This window comes from Muntiacus reevesi, chromosome 3 (assembly GCF_963930625.1).
Source record: "Muntiacus reevesi chromosome 3, mMunRee1.1, whole genome shotgun sequence".
NCBI classification, from domain to species: Eukaryota; Metazoa; Chordata; class Mammalia; order Artiodactyla; family Cervidae; genus Muntiacus; species Muntiacus reevesi.
In genome coordinates, this window is record NC_089251.1 from 86,345,188 (window position 1) to 86,367,666 (window position 22,479).

Below are 22,479 nucleotides of genomic sequence, written 5' to 3' on the forward strand. Positions count from 1 at the left end.
ATATGTACCATAGCTTCCTTATCCATTCATCTGCTGATGGGCATCTAGGTTGTTTCCATGTCCTGGCTACTATAAACAGTGCTGCGATGAACATTGGGGTGCACGTGTCTCTTTCAGATCTAGATTCCTCAGTGTGTATGCCCAGAAGTGGTATTGCTGGGTCATATGGCAGTTCTATTTCCAGTTTTTTAAGAAATCTCCACACTGTCTTCCATAGTGGCTGTACTAGTTTGCATTCCCACCAACAGTGTAAGAGGGTTCCCTTTTCTCCACACCCTCTCCAGCATTTATTGCTTGTAGACTTTTGGATAGCAGCCATCCTAACTGGCGTGTAATGGTACCTCATTGTGGTTTTGATTTGCATTTCTCTGATGATGAGTGATGTGGAGCATCTTTTCATGTGTTTGTTAGCCATCTGTATGTCTTCTTTGGAGAAATGTCTGTTTAGTTCTTTGGCCCATTTTTTGATTGGGTCATTTATTTTTCTGGAATTGAGCTTCAGGAGTTGCTTGTATATTTTTGAGATTAATCCTTTGTCTGTTTCCTCATTTGCTATTATTTTCTCCCAATCTGAGGGCTGTCTTTTCACCTTACTTATAGTTTCCTTTGTTGTGCAAAAGCTTTTAAGTTTCATTAGGTCCCATTTGTTTATTTTTGCTTTTATTTCCAATATTCTGGGAGGTGGGTCATAGAAGATCTTGCTGTGATTTATGTCAGAGAGTGTTTTGCCTATGTTCTCCTCTAGGAGTTTTATAGTTTCTGGTCTTACGTTTAGATCTTTAATCCATTTTGAGTTTATTTTTGTGTATGGTGTTAGAAAGTGTTCTAGTTTCATTCTTTTACAAGTGGCTGACCAGTTTTCCCAGCACCACTTGTTAAAGAGATTGTCTTTTTTCCATTGTATATCCTTGCCTCCTTTGTCAAAGATAAGGTGTCCATAGGTTCGTGGATTTATCTCTGGGCTTTCTATTCTGTTCCATTGATCTATATTTCTGTCTTTGTGCCAGTACCATACTGTCTTGATGACTGTGGCTTTGTAGTAGAGTCTGAGGTCAGGCAGGTTGATTCCTCCAGTTCCATTCTTCTTTCTCAAGATTACTTTGGCTATTCGAGGTTTTTTGTATTTCCATACAAATTGTGAAATTATTTGTTCTAGTTCTGTGAAAAATACCGTTGGTAGCTTGATAGGGATTGCATTGAATCTATAGATTGCTTTGGGTAGAATAGCCATTTTGACAATATTGATTCTTCCAATCCATGAACACGGTATGTTTCTCCATCTGTTTGTGTCCTCTTTGATTTCTTTCATCAATGTTTTATAGTTTTCTGTGTATAGGTCTTTTGTTTCTTTAGGTAGATATACTCCTAAGTATTTTATTCTTTTTGTTGCAATGGTGAATGGTATTGTTTCCTTAATTTCCCTTTCTGTTTTTTCATTGTTAGTATATAGGAATGCAAGGGATTTCTGTGTGTTAATTTTATATCCTGCAACTTTACTATATTCATTGATTAGCTCTAGTAATTTTCTGGAAGAGTCTTTAGGGTTTTCTATGTAGAGGATCATGTCATCTGCAAACAGCGAGAGTTTCACTTCTTCTTTTCCTATCTGGATTCCTTTTACGTCTTTTTCTGCTCTGATTGCTGTGGCCAAAACTTCCAACACTATGTTGAATAGTAGTGGTGAGAGTGGGCATCCTTGTCTTGTTCCTGATTTCAGAGGAAATGCTTTCAATTTTTCACCATTGAGGGTGATGCTTGCTGTGGGTTTGTCATATATAGCTTTTATTATGTTGAGGTATGTTCCTTCTATTCCTGCTTTCTGGAGAGTTTTAATCATAAATGAGTGTTGAATTTTGTCAAAGGCTTTCTCTGCATCTATTGAGATAATCATATGGTTTTTATCTTCCAATTTGTTAATGTGGTGTATTACGTTGATCGATTTGCGGATATTAAAGAATCCTTGCATTCCTGGGATAAAGCCCACTTGGTCATGGTGTATGATTTTTTTAATATGTTGTTGGATTCTGTTTGCTAGAATTTTGTTAAGGATTTTTGCATCTATGTTCATCAGTGATATTGGCCTGTAGTTTTCTTTTTTTGTGGCATCTTTGTCTGGTTTTGGAATTAGGGTGATGGTGGCCTCATAGAATGAGTTTGGAAGTTTACCTTCATCTGCAATTTTCTGGAAGAGTTTGAGTAAGATAGGTGTTAGCTCTTCTCTAAATTTTTGGTAGAATTCAGCTGTGAAGTAAGATAGGTGTTAGCTCTTCTCTAAATTTTTGGTAGAATTCAGCTGTGAAGCCATCTGTTTGCTGGAAGATTTTTGATTACAGTTTCGATTTCCTTGCTTGTGATGGTTCTGTTAAGATCTTCTATTTCTTCCTGGTTCAGTAAAGTTATACTTTTCTAAGAATTTGTCCATTTCATCCAAGTTGTCCATTTTATTGGCATAGAGCTGCTGGTAGTAGTCTCTTATGATCCTTTGGATTTCAGTGTTGTCTGTTGTGATCTCACCCTTTTCATTTCTTATTTTGCTAATTTGGTTCTTCTCTCTTTGTTTCTTAATGAGTCTTGCTAATGGTTTGTCAATTTTGTTTATTTTTTCAAAAAACCAGCTTTTAGCTTTGTTGATTTTTGCTATGGTCTCTTTAGTTTCTTTTGCATTTATTTCTGCCCTAATTTTTAAGATTTCTTTCCTTCTGCTAACCCTGGGGTTCTTCATTTCTTCCTTCTCTAATTGCTTTAGGTGTAGAGTTAGGTTATTTATTTGGCTTTTTTCTTGTTTCTTGATGTAAGCCTGTAATGCTATGAACCTTCCCCTTAGCACTGCTTTTACAGTGTCCCATAGGTTTTGGGTTGTTGTGCTTTCATTTTCATTCGTTTCTATACATATTTTGATTTCTTTTTTGATTTCTTGTATGATTTGTTGGTTATTCAGAAGCGTGTTATTTAGCCTCCATATGTTTGAATTTTTAACAATTTTTTTCCTGTAATTGAGATCTAATCTTACTGCACTGTGGTCAGAAAAGATGACTGGAATGATTTCAATTTTTTTGAATTTTCCAAGACCAGATTTATGGCCCAGGATGTGATCTATTCTGGAGAAGGTTCCGTGTGCGCTTGAGAAAAAGGTGAAGTTGATTGTTTTGGGGTGAAATGTCCTATAGATATCAACTAGGTCTAGCTGGTCCATTGTATCATTTAAGGTTTGTGTTTCCTTATTGATTTTGTTTAGTTGATCTATCCATAGTTGTGAGTGGGGTATTAAAGTCTCCCACTATTATTGTGTTACTATTAATTTCCTCTTTCATACTTGTTAGCGTTTGCCGTACATATTGCGGTGCTCCTATGTTGGGTGCATATATATTTATAATTGTTATATCTTCTTCTTGGATTGATCCTTTGATCATTATGTAGTGTCCTTCTTTGTCTCTTTTCACCTCCTTTATTTGAAAGTCTATTTTATCTGATATGAGTATTGCGACTCCTGCTTTCTTTTGGTCTCCGTTTGCATGAAATATTTTTTTCCAGCCCTTCACTTTTAGTCTGTATGTGTCTCTGGTTTTGAGGTGGGTCTCTTGTAGACAGCATATATAGGGGTCTTGTTTTTGTATCCATTCAGCCAATCTTTGTCTTTTGGTTGGGGCATTCAACCCATTTACATTTAAGGTAATTATTGATAAGTATGGTCCCATTGCCATTTACTTTGTTGTTTGGGGTTCACGTTTATACAACATTTCTGTGTTTCCTGTCTACAGAAGTTCCCTTAGCATTTGTTGAAGAGCTGGTTTGGTGGTGCTGAATTCTCTCAGCTTTTGCTTGTCTGTAAAGCTTTTGAATTCTCATTCATATCTGAATGAGATCCTTGCTGGGTACAGTAATCTAGGTTGTAGGTTATTCTCTTTCATTACTTTCAGTATGTCCTGCCATTCCCTTCTGGCCTGGAGGGTTTCTATTGATAGATCAGCTGTTATCCTTATGGGAATCCCTTTGTGTGTTATTTGTTGCTTCTCCCTCGCTGCTTTTAGTATTTGTTCTTTGTGTTTGATCTTTGTTAATTTGATTAATATGTGTCTTGGGGTGTTTCGCCTTGGGTTTATCCTGTTTGGGACTCTCTGGGTTTCTTGGACTTGGGTGGCTATTTCCTTCCCCATTTTAGGGAAGTTTTCAGCTATTATCTCCTCGAGTATTTTCTCATGGCCTTTCTTTTTGTCTTCTTCTTCTGGGACTCCTATGATTCGAATATTGGGGCGTTTCACATTGTCCCAGAGGTCCCTGAGGTTGTCCTCATTTCTTTTGATTCTTTTTTCTTTTTTCCTCTCTGCTTCATTTATTTCCACCATTCTATCTTCTACCTCACTTATCCTATCTTCTGTCTCCGTTATTCTACTCTTGGTTCCCTCCAGAGTGTTTTTGATCTCGTTCATTGCATTATTCATTTTTAATTGACTCTTTTTTATTTCTTCTAGGTCTTTATTAAACATTTCTTGCATCTTTTCAATCTTTGTCTCCAGGCTATTTATCTGTAACTCCATTTTGCTTTCAAGATTTTGGATCATTTTTATTATCATTATTCTAAATTCTTTTTCAGGTAGATTCCCTATCTCCTCCTCTTTTGTTTGACTTGGTGGAGTTTTTTCATGTTCCTTTACCTGTTGGGTATTTCTTTGCCTTTTCATCTTGTTTAGATTGCTGTGTCTGGAGTGGGCTTTCTGTATTCTGGAGGTCTGTGGTTCCTTTTTATTGTGGAGGTTTTACCCAGTGGGTGGGGTTAGATGATTGGCTTGTCAAGGTTTCCTGATTAGCGAAGCTTGCGTCAGTGTTCTGGTGCATGAATCTTGATTTCTTCTCTTTGGAGAGCAATGGAGTGCCCAGTAATGAGTTTTGAGATGGGTCTATGTGTTAGGTGTGACCTTGGGCAGTCTATATGTTGACGTTCAGGGCTATGTTCCTGCGTTGCTGGAGAATTTGCGTGGTATGTCTTGCTCTAAAATTTATTGGCTCTTGGGTGGTGGTTGGTTTCAGTGTAGGTTTGGAGGCTTTTGGACGGTCACTTATTACTTAAAGATCCATGTAGTCAGGAGTTTTCTGGTGTTCTCAGGTTTTGGGCTTAAGTCTCCTGCCTCTGGATTTCAGTTTTATTCTTCCTGTAGTCTCAGGACTTCTCCAACCATACAGCACTGATAATAAAACTTCTAGGTTAATGGTGAAAAGTTTCTCCTCCGTTAGGGACACCCAGAGAGGTTCACAGAGTTACATGAGGAAGGGGAGAGGAAGGAGGGATGAGCAGGAGGAGAAAAAGGGGGACTCAAGAGGAGAGAGACAGATCTACGAAGTTGTCTGATCGCAGAGTGTTCTCCGTAGCCCAGACACCCACAAAGATTCACAGAATTGGATTGGGAAGAGAAGGGGAAAGGAGGAAATAGAGGTGTTCTGAGGTAGAAAACAGAGAGTCAAGATTGGGAGAGAATAATCAACACACTCCTGAATAAAAATGGGAGCTGAATATTGGATTCTTAAATGTTCACAATTTATATCATATACTGAAAAACAAAAATTAAAAATCTAGAGTAGAGGTTAGACTCTTAAAAATACTATATTAAAAACAAAAACCAAAACATAAAAAAAAAAAATTTTAGGAATATATATGAAGTTTGGTTTAAAAATAGGGCTTCTCTTCTTCTTTTTTTTTTTTTTTTCCCCCTGTAAGGTTATAGTGTATTGAAAATGAAAATTAAGGAGTAGTAAGAGGAGTACTAGATGACTTTAAAAGAAATGAGAAAAAGAAAAATAGAAAATAGAAGAGAAGAAGAAAAAAGAAAAGGAAAAAAAAAAGAGAAAAAAAATTGTTTTACCTAATTAAAAAAATCGTAAAAATCTTATGAAAATGAAAGTTAAGGAGTAATGGGGGAGTAATAGGGAATTTTAAAGGAAAATAAAAGAGAAAAAAGAAGAAGAAAAAAAAATTTTTTTTTTTCTTACTTAAAAAAAAAAAGAAAGAAAAAGAAAAAAGAAAAAAATATATCTAGTAATTTCTCTGGAGCTGTTTCGGTCAGTGTGGGTTCGGCTCAGTTTCAGATATCTCCTCGTTCCAGCTTACACTTCTCGATATCTATAGGTCCTTCCGGTGAAGTCCGTGTTTTCTTCAGGGATTTTAATCTGTTGCACCGGTCCCTTCTGAAGAGGTTCCCTTTGTTTATTTGGCTTCTGTTGCCGGTTTCTTCCGCGCCTAATTTCCGCCCTGACACAGGTGGGCGGAGGTGGATTCTTATTCAGGTAGCTAGTTCCGTGGAGCTCCGGGGTGGGGCTGGCGCTGCAGGGAGGGGCTGGCGCTATTTTCTCCGTCTGGGCTGCTCAGGCTCCAGGCGGTTCCAGCCCTCGGGTGATTCACAAAAGCGCGGAACACAAAGCTGCGCCTGCGTTTTGTCCCTACGCCGCCCGAGTGGCTCAGGCAGCCAGGCGCTTGTCGGGCGCTCTCTCCCCGTGTGCGGCGCGCCTTCTGTCCTGCGCTATCCCAGCCTCAGTTTCCGCTGCGCCAGTCGGGTGCGTGCGCCTTCTGCCCTCTGCGTCCCCAGCCCCAATCCCGCCCGCACTGGCCGGGTGCTTGTACTGTGTCTAGCCACGACCCTCCCGGCGGATGTCGACCATCCAGAATCCCCGGAGGTCTTTGATTAGAAGGCGGAGGCCCGTTTGCAGTGTGGCAGGGGATGCGGTCCTTGGGGCCGAGCCTGCCCCCTTCCCCTCCCCCCTGCCTCCTGCCTCTGGCGGGGCTGGGCCAGTCCGCAGCCTGCGAGCTCTTCTCAGGACTTTCTCGGTCCCTTTGTTCTGCGAGCGGCCGGCAGTGTGTTCGGGCCGGTTAATTTTCTCTCTCTCTTGCTCTCCCACAGTTCAGGCTGGGCACCCACAAAAGCTCCCTCCGATTGTCCTCAGGGCACTCAGGCCCCAGACCCTACCCCAAGCAATGCCGCCGGCTTCTCTCCGTTCCGCCCCCACTTGCTGGTTGCGGATGCGGGCGTCTGGGGTACTTTTCTGCTGGGAGTTGCTTTTAGGCTCGTAATCTGTGGGTTTTATTTATTCTATCCCTCCCAGCCAGATTCAAACTCCGAGATTCAAACACTTCCCCCAGGCCCGCCAGTGCGAGGGTTTCCCGGTGTCTGGGAACGTCCTCTATTAAGTCCCTTCCCGGGACGGATCTCCGTCCTTAGCTCTTTTGTCTCACTTTTTATCTTTTATATTTTGTCCTACCTCCTTTCGAAGACAATGGGCGGCTTTTCTGGGCGCCTGGTGACCTCAGCTAGCGATCAGAAGTTGTTTTGTGAAGTTTGCTCTGCGTTCAGTTATTCTTTTGATGAATTTCTAGGAGAGAAAGTGGTCTCCCCGTCCTACTCCTCCGCCATCTTGGCTCCTCCCTCTTGGCCTCTTTTTAAACACCAACTTTTGATAGGTTTGAGAGAGAACGCAAGAGTGATCATGATCAGCCTAAATTACTTAACTAGCTCCCCACTATAGAGAAACCACATTTAAAAACATGATCAGTGGGACATTTATGGATAGTTCACATTCTCCTAAAATGTAATTTCATCTCCCCAAACATAGTTCAATAAAAGTTTGAGAGTTTAAAATACATACAAACACACGCGCACACACACACAGTGTGAATTTTCATTTCAGTAATAATCGATAACCAACCCAAACCACAGTCTAGTCTCCAGTCTTAATATCAAGAGATTCTCAAAGCATATTTTTTTTCTTTCAAAGCATATTTTCTTGACACCTTCGTGAAATGCAGAATTCTTTAATCAGTTTGATAGTAAGCTTTCAAAACCTCTTCCCATTACATTCTAATTTGGAGAGCCTCTACAAAATACAATCTACCTAAAGCTCCAAGAAAGTAAGTTGTAGCTCTTTTTGATTTTTTAGTATGAGATTAGAAAAGTATTGTATACGCAGGAAGACCTCTACAGAACAAGCTATCAAGCACTGATATCAAAGGATCTTTAAAAACAAGATGGATACATCTATTGTTTTGCAAATATAACTTGGAAGTTATCTTGCCTAAAGGGCAAGGAGATGATCTATACAATTTCTCTATTCTTCCCTCATCATCCCAATAAATCACCTCAAACCATTACTCTGGGGTCCAGCCTCAACTCAAGAGCACAATTTTCTCAAAAGATGAAAAGTGTAATGTACACACCTTATATTAGCTACTCTTTTTGTTAACTGACCAATTCTGGGTGGTGGGGGTGGGCCTTGGGAGTCAAGTCTGTAGAAACACAGTCTTCTGAAGTGCCAAACAGTAGTAAGAATTCCCTCAGCTCTCCACACTACCCTAGGTGGTGAAAGACAGTCCTTTTCAACCTCACAACTGGCATTCTCTTTCATTACTTATGGCGCAGGCCATCCGTCAACAGGAGACGGAGCAGGAAGCTGCTGGAAGGCGCGAGCATCCAGCTCTCCCCTTTGAACGGTCTGCCGCCTCACTGAAGAACATTTTCTCCAGATGCTGCCAGCAGACACTCTGTAATACCTAAACCACAGATCATCCATTCCCCACCCTCTGCGCCAGGGCTTGTCCCTCAGCTTCCCCCACAGTGAGATATTAACCACGCTGGCCACTGATGCACTAGCTCTTCACAGACTTGGTAAAACCTGCCACTCCGTCTAATCGCTGTAACAAAAACGTGGCCCTCCTAACATAAACACACTCACTGTAGGTGAACCTCGGAGTAACTCTGGACACTGCAGACGTCTCACAAGGAACAAATCCTGGCTAACTCATCAAGGAAAATATTTTATCAATGTAAACATGTCAGCCGTACAACTGTACAGAAAATTAGAGCCAGTATATTATGGAAATGAAACCACCTTGCAGAAACAGATTTACAGGTGGGTCACTCCAGAGTTTTCTGCCCTTCCTCTGAAGAAGGCAACTGTCTTGCTGTCTGATGGTTTTAGGAACCAGCATGGGTTTTTCAAAAAACAATTCTTGAATTTTGTCTTCTGTGACACAATAAAGCCATCTACACAGAGCAGTGTTTCCAAACCGTGACACTGAAACTTAGAAAGATGACTCATAGGACATACTCACACTGAAAAGGTGCTGCCATATGATCCTGCCCGAATCTCAAAGGGAATGAACCTTCAGTGGACTGCTCTCCGGAAATCACCTTCTGGGCTGTGAAGTATGTGGGCTTGAGCACATACTCCTGGGTCTGGCCATGATGTATCATCACATTCTGTGAAGAGAGGGGTGTCATCCTGCAAAGAAACAAAGTAAGGATAAGGAAATTAAAAACGGACTTTTAAAAGTCAACTAAGAACGAAGGAATAAGAAACCAGTTAAACTTGGAGAGGGGCATAAAAATGCCATGCCGGGATAATTTTTTCCTTCAAAACTGTAGTCATGGCACATAAAGAACTAACCGCTGACCTCCAACAGAAAAGGGATCCTGTCTGTCTAGTCAAGAAGGATAAGGACATACAGGCCATCACTGATGGAGTTTATCAAAGTATTTAAAAAGTGTAGCTACCAGGACTTCCTTGGTGGTCCAGTGGTTAAGACTCCGACTTCCCAGTGCAGGGGCCTGGGTTAGATCCTTGGTCAGGAAACTAGACTCCGTGTGCCTGAAGTAAAGATCCCACATGCCTCAACTAAGATCTAGTGCAGCCAAATAAGTATGTATTTATAAACATAATATTTAATATATTAAATTAATATAATTTATGTTAGGTATATTATATAATATAAACATGTAATATATATTAAACATAATATTTACTATAATATAACATATAAATATAATGTATACCATAATTGGAGGAGGTCTCACTCAGTCACGTCCGACTCTTTGCGACCTTATGGAAGGTAGTCTACCAGGCTCCGCCGTCCATGGGATTTTCCAGGCAAGAATACTGGAGTGGGCTGCCATTTCCTTCTCCAGGGGATCTTCCCAACCCAGGGATCAAACCCGGGTCTCCTGCATTGCAGACAGACACTTTACCATCTGAGCCACCAGGGAAGCCCTTATACCATAATTACTAGTCCTTAAGAACAGTAAGAATAACAGTTTATGCTACCATTTAGTCCCTAAGTCGTGTCTGACTCTTCAGCAACCCCACGGACTATATTAGGGCTGTCCCTGCGATTTCCCAGGCAAGAATATCGGAGTGGGTTGCCATTTCCTTCGCCAATAACAATATATGAAAATCTTATAATTTCATCAACGACATGAGTCAAGATCTGAGACTCTCCCTCCCAGCCCCCACCCCAAGGGGATATATATACATACACACACATATTTATATATGATTCACTTCATTGAACAGCATAAACTGGCTTCCCAGGTGGCTCAGTGGTGAAGAACCCACCTGTCAATGCAGGAGACACAGATTCAATCCCTGAGTTGGAAGATCCCCTAGAGAAGGATATGGCAAGCCACTCCAGTATTCTTTCCTGGAAAACCCCATGGACAGAGGAGCCAGGTGGGCTACAATCTATGGGTCACAAAGAGTCGGACACGACTGAGTGACTAAGCGTGAGCACAGCAGAAACTAACAACGCTGTAAAGCAATTATACTCCAATAAAAAAAAAAACACCTCTGAGGACTCCTGAACACAATTACTGTGTTTTCACCCTCCTGGGTGAAAACACCCTCCTTTTTGTCTTCTATGACAGTTCTCCACTGCTGCATGTACTGTACACTTTAAAATAAGCCTTCTCGTCCAGATTTAATCATTCCATGAGGGACTGAAATCATTCACTAAGACAAACAATGGAAAATATAAAGATATACCAATTAATTCCAGAAAATGCAAACTTGCTATTAAAATTGTTGGGACAGAGCATTTTAACAGCAAACCGAGATTTTGGAAGGAAACCTGCTCTCTAGTGTGGTCTTGAATTTGATCAACTGTGACACATTAAAGCCATTTGAATTGAGTATTTCCAAACTACCATAAGTTGGGAAAATGGTTGACTGGGTTATACTCAAACTAATAAAGTGCCAGGAAAAGCCCAAAGACTGGCCCTAATGAGGGCTTATATGAACAAGACAAAGAAATGACACAACTGGTGAGTATGAATGATAAATCATCGAGCCACCAAAAACACCCACACTGTGTCTCATCAAAAGCAGTAGCAGAGTCTTGAATAAATCCAGCCTTTTGGAGTCATTCCAGTTGGGATGGATGAGCTTTTCTGTGAGATAAGGCATCCATGAGACAAAGGAACAAAAGAGGCTGGGATTAAGGGTGCTTCCCTCTTAGCCAGTCAGTGATTAAGTCTGTTACTTTCAACCCTGTAGTCCCAGGAAAGCCTAGGAAAATACATCTTGTGCCTAGATTTTCCCAGACTTAATGCCATGGAAGGACATTCTCTTTGTCACCAGACAAATGACTTAAGTTACTAAAAGCCTAAGGCTTAACATTGTAAACACTTTTGTTTTGATGATGTAAGTGTTGATTTGAACTTTAAGATTGTTTGACTGGGATGAAGTAGAAAGTGGAACAGCTGGACACATCTGGTGGTGACTGATAAGAACCACAAGGCAACTCCGTCAGTCGTGTCGAAAGGAAAAGTCCTCTTTTTCATCTCAAGGGCAACTTGCTCCCCAGCCATGCCGTCAACCTCATGACTCTACCGCTGGGACCTGCTGAGAGACGGAGAGGCCTGACTCCCCTTCGGAGGAGGACAGCCCAGCATTCCAAGAGACCTGAGAGCTGGAATAACTAATTCCTGCTCTGACTACTGCCAAGGAGACCGTGGGCTCTGCCTTCTAAGGTGAGGTCCTCCCTTTCTCTCCCCTCTGAATCATGGAAGTGAGAGGCAGCAATAAATGAGCTGAAAGTACATGTGTGTAGAGGCTGATTTTCCCTAACATAACAGAAAGGTAATGAACAAATAAGACAGCTACACCAGGTCTAGAACTTGAATAACAAATCTCAGCCACCACTAATCAACGGAAATGGATAATACACTAGTAATGGCATTAGATCTTACGATAGTATAGCAATCCTGTGAGTGACAAACACATTACAAATATGAAATAGAGCTGTGCTTCCTCACCTTCCATGTCCTTCACTTTCCTCCAGTGTGAGGACGTAAATAAATACTTGTGCTCACAAAGACACACAGACATATGAACAGACAGGCCATTTCATCTCATAGCCTCATGAAGAACCCAAGCCACAAGTAACAGCACGTGGGGGCAAGTCAAGTCCACTCAGTCATTCCACTAACAGATAGTAAGTGAAATCACCATTGTACTCTCTCTTCCGCATTTTCTCCTTCATGGTTGGCATCTATCTTTTCCTCTAATTTCACCCTTCACAGTTATTGCCTCTTTGGACCACCTCTCAGCCTTCCAAATATATATATACACACATATACACACACACATTCAGTTCAGTCACTCAGTCATGTCCAACTCTTTGCGACCCCATGGACTGCAGCATGGCAGGCTTCCCTGTCCATCACCAATTCCCAGAGTTTATGCAAACTCATGTTCATCAAGTCGGTGATGCCATCCAACCATCTCATCCTCTGTCATCCCCTTCTCCTCCCACCTTTGATCTTTCCTAGCATCAGGGTGTTTTCAAATGAGTCAGTTCTCCACATCAAATGGCCAAAGTATTGAAGCTGAAGCTTTAGCATCAGTCCTTCCAATGAATACTCAGGACTGATTTCCTTTGGGATGGACTGGATTGATCTCCTTACAGTCCAAGGGACTCTCAAGAGTCTTCTCCAACACCACAGTTCAAAAGCATCAATTCTTTGTTGCTCAGCTTTCTTTATAGTCCAACTCTCACATCCACACTTGACTACTGGAAAAACCATAGCTTTGACTAGGCGGACTTTTGTTGGCAAAGTATGACCATTGCTTTGGGAAGGAAAAAAATCTTTCAATTGGGAGTTTTCTCCTCTCTTCCCTCATCCCTTTTCATTAAAAACAAAACAAAATTCAACAATCACTAATGAAAATCAGATTTCTCATAGCATTATACAAAATTCAAGGGAAAGGCAAAAATGTTTAAAGAAATTAGATTAAAATGAAAACTAGAGGACCTCTGGTTCAAAATGTATTTGGGGCACCCATATATTTTCCCTTCCTGCAAAAAAGCCCCAAAAGTTATAGGTAAGGATAAAAAAAGAAATCCAGAGTTGACATTTGGCTATTAATCAACAGGACAGCCATATTCGTCACTGAAACATTGAAACACTGTTCTGACAAACATCTACTGTCCCAAGCCCTCAGAGTTCCTCCTTCCTCAAGACACTGGCCTCCCCAAGTATCAACTCAGTCTCACAAGTAAGAAATTCACATATGACAGAGCTGGAAAGCTTGGGGTCTCGGCTTCAGCATCCTCTCTAATGTGTGGTACAGGTACTGACCAAAGATATTAAAAAGTTTCACATCGTTCATTCAACACACAGGAAACATTTCAGCAAACCTGTAGGAGATCAAGGCAGACTGAGAAATGTTGACTGTTGTAGCAGGAAGGAAGCCATGCCTAAGCATTTTAACTTCTTTTATCTCAACTGACAGTAAGAAGAACATTTTACATGGAGATCCAGTGTACATTCATACATGTTTTTTAATACAGCTAAGTATTATAAAACAGTATCTTTCCTTATGACGCAAATGACACAAATATCCTCTAATCCTTTTAAATGCCAGTCTTGAACCACTACACTGATGTCATGACTTTCTGACTCCTTACAGGTCACAAGGCAGCTTAAGGATGCTGGTCTAAAAATCACACCATGAGTGCAGGCTCAGAGGAAGCTGTCTTCCCAAGAGACCATGGGCAGGTTCTGGATACTCACACCAAGGAAAGCACAGGGTGACAAGGAGAAGTAGGGCTGAACACTGGTGTCTTCACTAAAAAGGCTGCATATGAAAGCAGCCGTTCTGACCAATTCAAGCAAAGAAACGGCCAAAGTCAGGATTCTACCCCCATCAGGGAAAAAAAAAAATGAGTCCTCTTCTCTAAAAGAATGGAACTGTGTGGTATAAACCACAAAATTTATTCCCCCAGAGTAAGGCCCTCTCATTCTGGTGTTTGGAGATCCCCTAGCTTCCAGACTAGCTTCCCGTGTTTCTCCATAAAAGGAAGGTTGCCAGGCAACCAGGAGGACAGGGAGCTTCAGGAGAATAATCCCAGGAGGGAGAGGGGGAGTCATGAGAATGGAAAACATGATTGAGATGTTGGAGAAACCTGATCCTATATATTTGCAAATGATGGAATGGAAACAGGGAGAATCCATACCCACTTGACACTAGGAACACACTCCTTCAAAAAGCACAGAGGTGTTGGCAATGGACACACACAGAGGGAGCAACCTAAGCACCCTACACTCCGCTTTGCCTTGAGTGGGACGCCCACAAACAATATCGCGAAAAACAACTCATGTATCCAGCTTAGGTGATATAAATGCACATGTTCAGCTGGAGGAGGTTGGCAGGTTCTGGAAAAGGAAGAGGAGAAGAGAAGGAAGGATTAGGAGAGTCACTGCCCTCATCTTGCAAAATGTAGGGTCATGAGAGACCATTCACAACCTTAAACGATGAGGATGACAGCAGAGGAAACAAAGGCTGCAAGAGACAGTGAAACTCTGAAAAGTAAACAGCTCTTTTGAGAGGAAGGGTGGGGAGCAAGAGGTGAAATGAGTAAGCTGAATCTTCATCTCCTATGGCAAGAAGTTTTTAGACAACATCTAAAGGGAATAAATCTCCAACTGGCCAGAGGTCACTACCAGAAGGGGTAATAGGACTTGAGAATCAAATTAAGGTGGGGAAGATCAACAAAAGGAAAAAGAGGCAAGTGAAGATGAAGATTTCCAGCCTGGTTGACTGGACAGGTATTTTTGGCTCAAGTCCAAGACGAAAAGAAAAGGCAAAGAGATCTGCAGTCAAGGTGGTCAGGAAATAGGGCTCGTGTGCAAGGAAGAGAATTATGTTCATTTGGGAGATAGAAATGTGGGGTGGCTCTCTGGGGAGAAGATACAGAAAGCCTCTGGGTTTAGGAAACCTCATGTTCTAGGAGGGGCCAATTTATTCAAAGTCAGAAAGAAAAACTACAGAACTACCATGTTGGAGGATAGTCACACTTAGTGGTGGGGATATAAAGAGAAAATGGGAAGAAAAACTCAGAAGGAGATAAAAACAAGAGTAACACGGATGCAGAAATGACAAGCGAAAGAAAGTTTCTAGGTGGAAGGCAAAGAGAACCACCTGAAAACTGCTGTAAAAAAAGGCAGGGAAATAATCAACCAGTAAAAGGCCTCTGGGTTGGGTGGTAGGTCGCCAGCCCGCTCGGCAGTGTTATTTTATCAACAGCAGTGACACTGCGTTGGGTCCTACTAGTAGTGTACTAGCGACACTCTGAAAAGGAGAAAAGTAGGCCAGAAGGTAGGGGTACAGCCGGTCATCCAAAGACCTGAATCTGTGGAAACCTCTGTATCTTTGTGAGCAGAAGGGAAACAATTACATAAAACTTCTTTCCTTCAAAGAAAGGATTAGTCACACACTGTTTACACTTCTGCCTTCATAGTGGCAATTTTTGGCCTAAGAATGGTCTAACTTTTTCCATATTTCCACTAAATCCATTATTTGACCTGTGGAGCGGGTGGGAGGATCTGGCAAAACCTAAGCCCCTTTCCACTTAAGAGCTGTGGACCTCACAGAAGGGAGTCTCCAACAGGCCATAAAATGTTTCCCACAGGAGGCAGGTTCTGATGGAAGCGAACTCTTTCCCCTACAATTAAGGCACTCAGGTTTATCACCAGGATGAAAGAAAAAAAAAAAAATCGGGAGAGCAAACTGCTGCCACAGAGAAGTCATCTCCCGTCTTTCAGCGCCTGCTTCTCGTCACAAAATTCATGCTATCATATGTACCCTGGTGTGTTCCAAGCTGCTCAGAAGCGTGGGTGAATGCTCTTCAAAGAACAGAATGCACCAAAGTAAATGAGAAATGTGAGCTACGATTTGATGGAGAAAGGCTCTTTCCTGCAACGTTCAAGGACAAAATCCACATAGAGATGGACAAAGACAAATAAACCTTTAGGAAGAGGTCACAAGGGAGCTTCTCTCTCACACACACACACAGGTAAGAAGGGACAAGTGTTTGTTGTCAGTGGCCCCATTCATAAGAAATTATCTATCCAAACCAAAAAAAAAAGAGAGAGAGAGAGAGAGAGAGAGGAGGTAAAAGGCTGCTGATGAGACTAAAAGACAACACAGACTTCCAGTAACAGTAAGTGAGGGCTGGAGAATGCCAGAACAAACACAGTGAAAGGAAAACGAAACAAGCCAACACAGTGGTGAGAACAGGAGGAAAGTGAAGATTACACTGAAAATATCCATGCAGGGAACAGACTAGGAAAAAGTCTTAGCCTTCAAATGAGATGAAAAAGAGATTGAAAAAACACAATGGAAGAAGGTAGATATTAGGGGAGGGGTGGAAAAGACAGGAAAATTAAGGGAACTTGGGGGGTCATGAATAAACACAGTAAACGCAACCAAGTGGAACCAATTTTCTTTTTATCAGTGGTTCTTAACTGGGGGTGATTCTACCTCTCAACAAAGAAGAAGCATCTGTAATTACCAGGAGTGGGAGGTAAGGTGCTACATCTCATGGATAGAAGCCTGGGATACTACTAAATATCCAACCATGTACAGGACAGTCCTTCACAAGCAAGAATTATCTGGCTAAAAATATTAACAGTTCTGAAGTTGAGAAACACTGCTGTAACCATGAGCAATTATCACAAAACAGGTATAATGGACACCTGAGAAAAGAGCCTCTGGGGGTAGCAATGAAACTTTCCACAGAAATGATGCAGTCAGGCACATAATGATCTAATAACATTAGATTTAACAGTAAAGAAATGTATAAAAAAAATACAGCCTCCTCCTGTGCCTTTTGGAAGCCCCATTAAGACAGGAAGGTGGCCCAATACTCAAGTTGCTGGGGTGGCTTGGGGATCAGGAATGCTAGCACATCACTGGGATGGCCAAGAAAAAAGTCATTTTTATTAGAAAACCTCAAAGGAACAGTATAGAATGTGGCTAGAGAAAACCATTTATTAAACTGCCTAGCGATGGAATGAGGGCATGCCATGAAGACATGTAACAGCTGGACAGTCACTGAAGTGCTTTCTGAGGGAAGTGAGTCTGATCGACTGTATGGCTTTGGTTAGGCCAAGAAGGTCAGACACGTCTAGGGCCACACATGAACCAGCTGGGACAGTGACAGAGAAAGCCTCGGTGCTGGGGCGTCACCTCTGCACGCTACTCTTCCCCTCAAAGCCCTCACACTCTCCACGGAAGCCATCCAGCTGATCGCCTGTGCCACACGCTGGCCTGTTCCATGTCCTGGAACAGCCCTGGTTAGCAGTCTTCAGGACCTGACTGCTCCATGAAAACATTCAAGCAGTTCTCCAACCCTCTAATCCCAAGTTCCTAGAGGAGAGGAGACATAATAAAAAGAGCTGTAACAAAGAGACTCCAAGAAGCAGAGTGAGCAAAGTCTCCTCTTAGGATGTTTAATAATCATAACACTTGGGAGACTTTTTAAAAAATAAAGTGTTGAATTATTTGAAATATGTTTAAATGTATCCATGCATTAAAAAAAAAAAAAAACTAAGTCACCACTGGAAGATATCAATCAATTCATTTGAAAACTGGTCAACAACTAGCATTATACCCTCAAGTGATAGTTAATTTTATGTTTCAACTTGGAGGGTATTTTTGGATGAAACTAACATTTAACTTGGTGGACTCTGAGTAAGCAGACTGCCCTCCATCATGTGTGTGAACCTCATATGACGAGCTGAAGGTCTGAACAGAACAAAAAGACCAGCTTTTCCAACCAGGAAGAATTCTGCAGCAAACTACATTCTAACTTTACCCATACCATTGGTTCTCCTGGGTCTCTGTCGGCCCTCATTTCAAGTCTAGACTTGCCAGCCTCCAAAACAACATGAACCAATTGCTTAAAATAACCTCATTATATATAGTATATACACACATGCACACACACACTCTCATATATGCACATATGCAATTGATTTCCTCTGAAGAAGCTCAATACTTATACTTGCTACTTTTTTTCTTTTTTTTTTACTTTTACTATACAAACTGAACCTCAGGCAAACAACTGAGGAAAAGAAAGCTGGTTTGCAAAGTTTTTCTAGCAGAAAAAGGATAGAATTAAAAGACCATATTTGCTACCCCTACAGAAGTGTAGGCAATAATGAATGATCGCTGACCTCACAAGAAAAGATAACATGCCCCTTGATGGAAGAACAAACTGCCACTTAGGAAGTAGTCCTACCAAAAATCAAACCTGCATATTATCAAGCTCCTAGACCTACACACCACTTACAGCAAATTCAAGGGGCAGGATATATGTTAATTTCCCAGCATCACAGTCAGCAAAATCACAGTTCAGTGAAGAGATTTCAAGGAAATAGAGAGAGAGGGAAGACGGACTCACAGATCAAAATATGTAAGACACATAGACTGTCATCACAATGAACATTTTTTTAAATTCCAATCTAAACTAATAAGCCTCAGTGTGTATGCCCAGCAGGGGGATTGCTGGGTCATATGGCAGTTCTATTTCCAGTTTTTTAAGGAATCTCCACACTGTTCTCCATAGTGACTGTACTAGTTTGCATTCCCACCAACAGTGTAAGAGGGTTCCCTTTTCTCCACACCCTCTCCAGCATTTATTGCTTGTAGACTTTTGGATAGCAGCCATACTGACTGGCATGAAGTGATACCTCATTGTGGTTTTGGTTTGCATTTCTCTGATAATGAGTGATGCTGAGCATCTTTTCATGCGTTTGTTAGCCATCTGTATGTCTTCTTTGGAGAAATGTCTGTTTAGTAGGCATACACACTGAGGAAACCAGATCTGAAAGAGACACGTGCACCCCAATGTTCATCGCAGCACTGTTTATAGTAGCCAGGACATGGAAGCAACCTAGATGCCCATCAGCAGACAAATGGATAAGGAAGCTGTGGTACATATACACCATGGAATATTACTCAGCCGTTTAAAAGAATACATTTGAATCAGTTCTAATGAGATGGATGAAACTGGAGCCCATTATACAGAGTGAAGTAAGCCAGAAAGATAAACACCAATACAGTATACTAATGCATATATATGGAATTTAGAAAGATGGTAATGATAATCCTGCATTAGAGACAGCAAAAGAGACACAGATGTATTGAACAGTCTTTTGGACTCTGTGGGAGAGGGCGAGGGCAGGATGACATGGGAGAATGGCATTGAATCATGTATATTATCGTATGTGAAACAGATCACCAGTCCAGGTTTGATGTATGAGACACGGTGCTCAGGGCTGGTGCACTGGGATGACCCAGAGGGATGGAATGGGGAGGGAGGAGGGAGGGGGGTTCAGGATGGGGAACACATGTACACCCATGGAGGATTCAAGTCAATGTATGGCAAAACCAATACAATATTGTAAAGTAAAATAACAAATAAAGTAATAAGCCATAAAAAACTTATGAAACACTGAGGGACATTTACCTGGATTCTTAATGATAATTTTATTAATTATATTTTGGTGGGATAAAGGTCTTGGGGGGATGTGTTAAGAGCCCTTATCTTTTACAGATATATGCTAAAAATATTTACAGATTGACTTCAAATAATCAGGGAGAAGAAGAAAAGCAGGCAGAGTACAGAGGAACACAACCAACTCTGAACTGATAAAATGGTACTTTGAGGTTTCTTCATTCTGTTTTCTCTGTTTCTATGTGTTTAAACCATTCTCAAAGAGTTTACAAAATACAAGTCTATGAAATAATCTTCTCTAATTTTTTAAACCTGTATCAAATGAGATCATCTATTTACAAGTACCTTGAAAAGTGGGGGGGGGGGGGGGGGAATCAATAAAACTGGAAGAAAAAAGTTGAAAACATTACTTATGTGTTAGGTAGCAATATTACCTAGTATTTACAAAAAGAAACAAATGGCAAGAGAGAAAAAAAAGACCAAAAGTTCCAACAACGCCCCTCCCCACTTTTCTTCTAAGTATCAAAGCTACACACTAAGGCAGATATCCTATCCACAATGGATGAGGTAACTGTTCAAAATCTCCAAAAAGCACAGATGACTATACTTATTCAGTTCAAGGTTTTGATGATTTATTTAGCAAGTCACCATGGAAGGAAACATTGTTAATAACCAAAGTCCTTAGTTTTGTCAAAAATGAGCTGCTACATTTGGTTACTTGGGACTGAGCACCCCTAAACACAAATTTAAAAGCAATTACAGCCATGTCCTATTTATCTAAACAAAGAGAGGCCAGAGTATATCTAACTAAATATAATCCAAGAAAAATGCAAAATGTAAACAGTAATTAAGGGCTTCTATGCTACTGAGGAAGTGTCAACTGCAAAACCTTTTCATCAAATTCTAGAAACCAAATTCTAACTCTACCACCTGCCGAGGGAAGGAAGGGAAGAACTGTCTCAATTTTCTCACTGCAGTATAAGGGGAATGACACCTACCTCACAAAGTGAAAGACAACATGAAATGGAATTCTTTTTAAATGTAGGGCAGTACCCAGCACAACACCTGATGCACACACAGGGGTGTCAGACCCGTTCACTCCCCTACACCAACAAGGACAACAGAATGCTGGGTTTCACCCCTCTATCAGAGTTCATGTTCGGAGACTGTTCAGATGAATAGTTAAAAGCAGTATTTATTTCAAAAAAATGTTTATTAAAAAAAACTCTGAGGTTATATGTAAATATTGAGTTTGGAATTTACAGTCCCATTCAGCATCCCTGAGGTCAGTTATCTGTACAGTTACACCTACCCCTGAGAGACCTCCACCAGTTTCCAATAAAGTGAAGGAACCCAGCACCACAGCCATTATGGAATATAGTTTGGCAGTTCCTCAAAAAGCTACAGCCAGAATCATCAGATAGCCCAGCGATTCCACTCCCAGGAACATGCCCCAAAAGAACTCAAAACAGAGACCCAAGCATATACTTACACACCAATGTTCACTGCAGCATCACTCATAATAGGCAAAAGGTAGAAACAACCCAAAGAATGTCCTTTGACAGATGAATAAACAAAATGTGAGATACACACAATGAAATGTTACTCAACCATAAAAAGGTATGAAGTTCTGATACATGCTGTTGCCTAGAAGAACCTGGAAAACATAATGTGACGTGAAATAAGTCAGACACAAAAGGACAGACTCTGTATGATTCCACTTAAATGAGGTTCATAGACTAGGTAAACTTAGACAAAGACAGGATAGAGGTCACCAAAAAACAGTGGGAGGGAGGGGGAGCTGTGTAATTTAACAGGTAGAGAGCTGCTGTTTGCAGTGATGAAAGTTTTAGAAGAACAGAGGTGCTGGCTGCACAACAACATGAATGTAATTAAGGCCAATGACTTGTATACTTAGAAAGGTTAAAATGGCCAATTTAGTTATATTTACCACAATTTTTTTTTAACTATGTAAAAAAAGACCCCAGATTTCTTACAAACAAACCCAAAAATAAATTTAAAAATTTAATAACAGTGGAAGAGGTAAAGAAAAGGCAAGTTTCTTATGCTTCCTATTCCCCATCCTTCAGTATTTCTGGACAATAAAAACATAAGTCTTGTTCATCTCAGTCATTTTCAAATGTTTTCATCTCCTTTCAGCCTGCTGCTTAAGATGTAATTCAGAGTAATAATCAGGTATATGCATCTAATTCCCCACGTTATCACTTCGATTTTTTCCCCCTCCTGCTTTACTTTGGTAGCCACACTTTGGTAGCTGCTCTGTACACCACCTGATGAGATTTCAGCCTCAGCTGCCATAATGTTACATTCTCCAGTGACCCACGTCTTACAACACTGCAAGGAATTAAAGTCTGGTGGGCCAGATGTGGGAAATAAATATCCACTTGTCTGGAAAGCCTTTCATAGCTAACTTTGCTCATTCTCCAAATTCTTCTCCCACAGCATTGTTAGAGCTCTTGTATCTACATGAATTTTGAGTTGGTTCTCCATCATGGACCCCAGTGGCAGCTACAAGAGACATTCATGGCTTTAGGGTTGGGATGTTAACACTACACACTCCCTCTCGTTACCTATAGAATGAAAACAATCGTGGGAACATGTCAAACAAGTGTTCTTCCACAATCTTTCCACTTCCTAGCCAGAACCTTCCTTATACTGAGCTCTGAGACAGGCATCTAGAGAGTCAAAGATGGATATAATGGAACAAAGATCCAAGTGCTCATTCCTCCAGGACATGGCATCCACAGCACTCAAGATGGAGAAAGGAAAAACACTGGATCAGATTTTGGAAATTCAAATTATCCTTCTGCCTGTGCCACTGAATCCCTGAGAGCCATGGATTAAATTCCTCTAAGTCTGTTCCCTCATTTATAAGGTGTAAAGCTCTGAGACGACCTCAA

At 41.1% G+C, this 22,479-nt stretch overlaps 1 protein-coding gene across 4 annotated transcripts in view; it reads right to left on the bottom strand.

The window, feature by feature from the left end:
- The window catches only part of LTBP1 (latent transforming growth factor beta binding protein 1), a 453,522-nt gene that overhangs the window by 295,121 nt on the left and 135,922 nt on the right, over positions 1 to 22,479 (bottom strand). For all 4 annotated transcript variants that reach the window (XM_065929446.1, XM_065929445.1, XM_065929447.1 and 1 more), the window contains exon 4: positions 9,092 to 9,261. In XM_065929446.1, the coding sequence (XP_065785518.1) occupies positions 9,092 to 9,261 (170 nt within the window). The remainder of the gene's footprint in view (positions 1 to 9,091; positions 9,262 to 22,479) is intronic.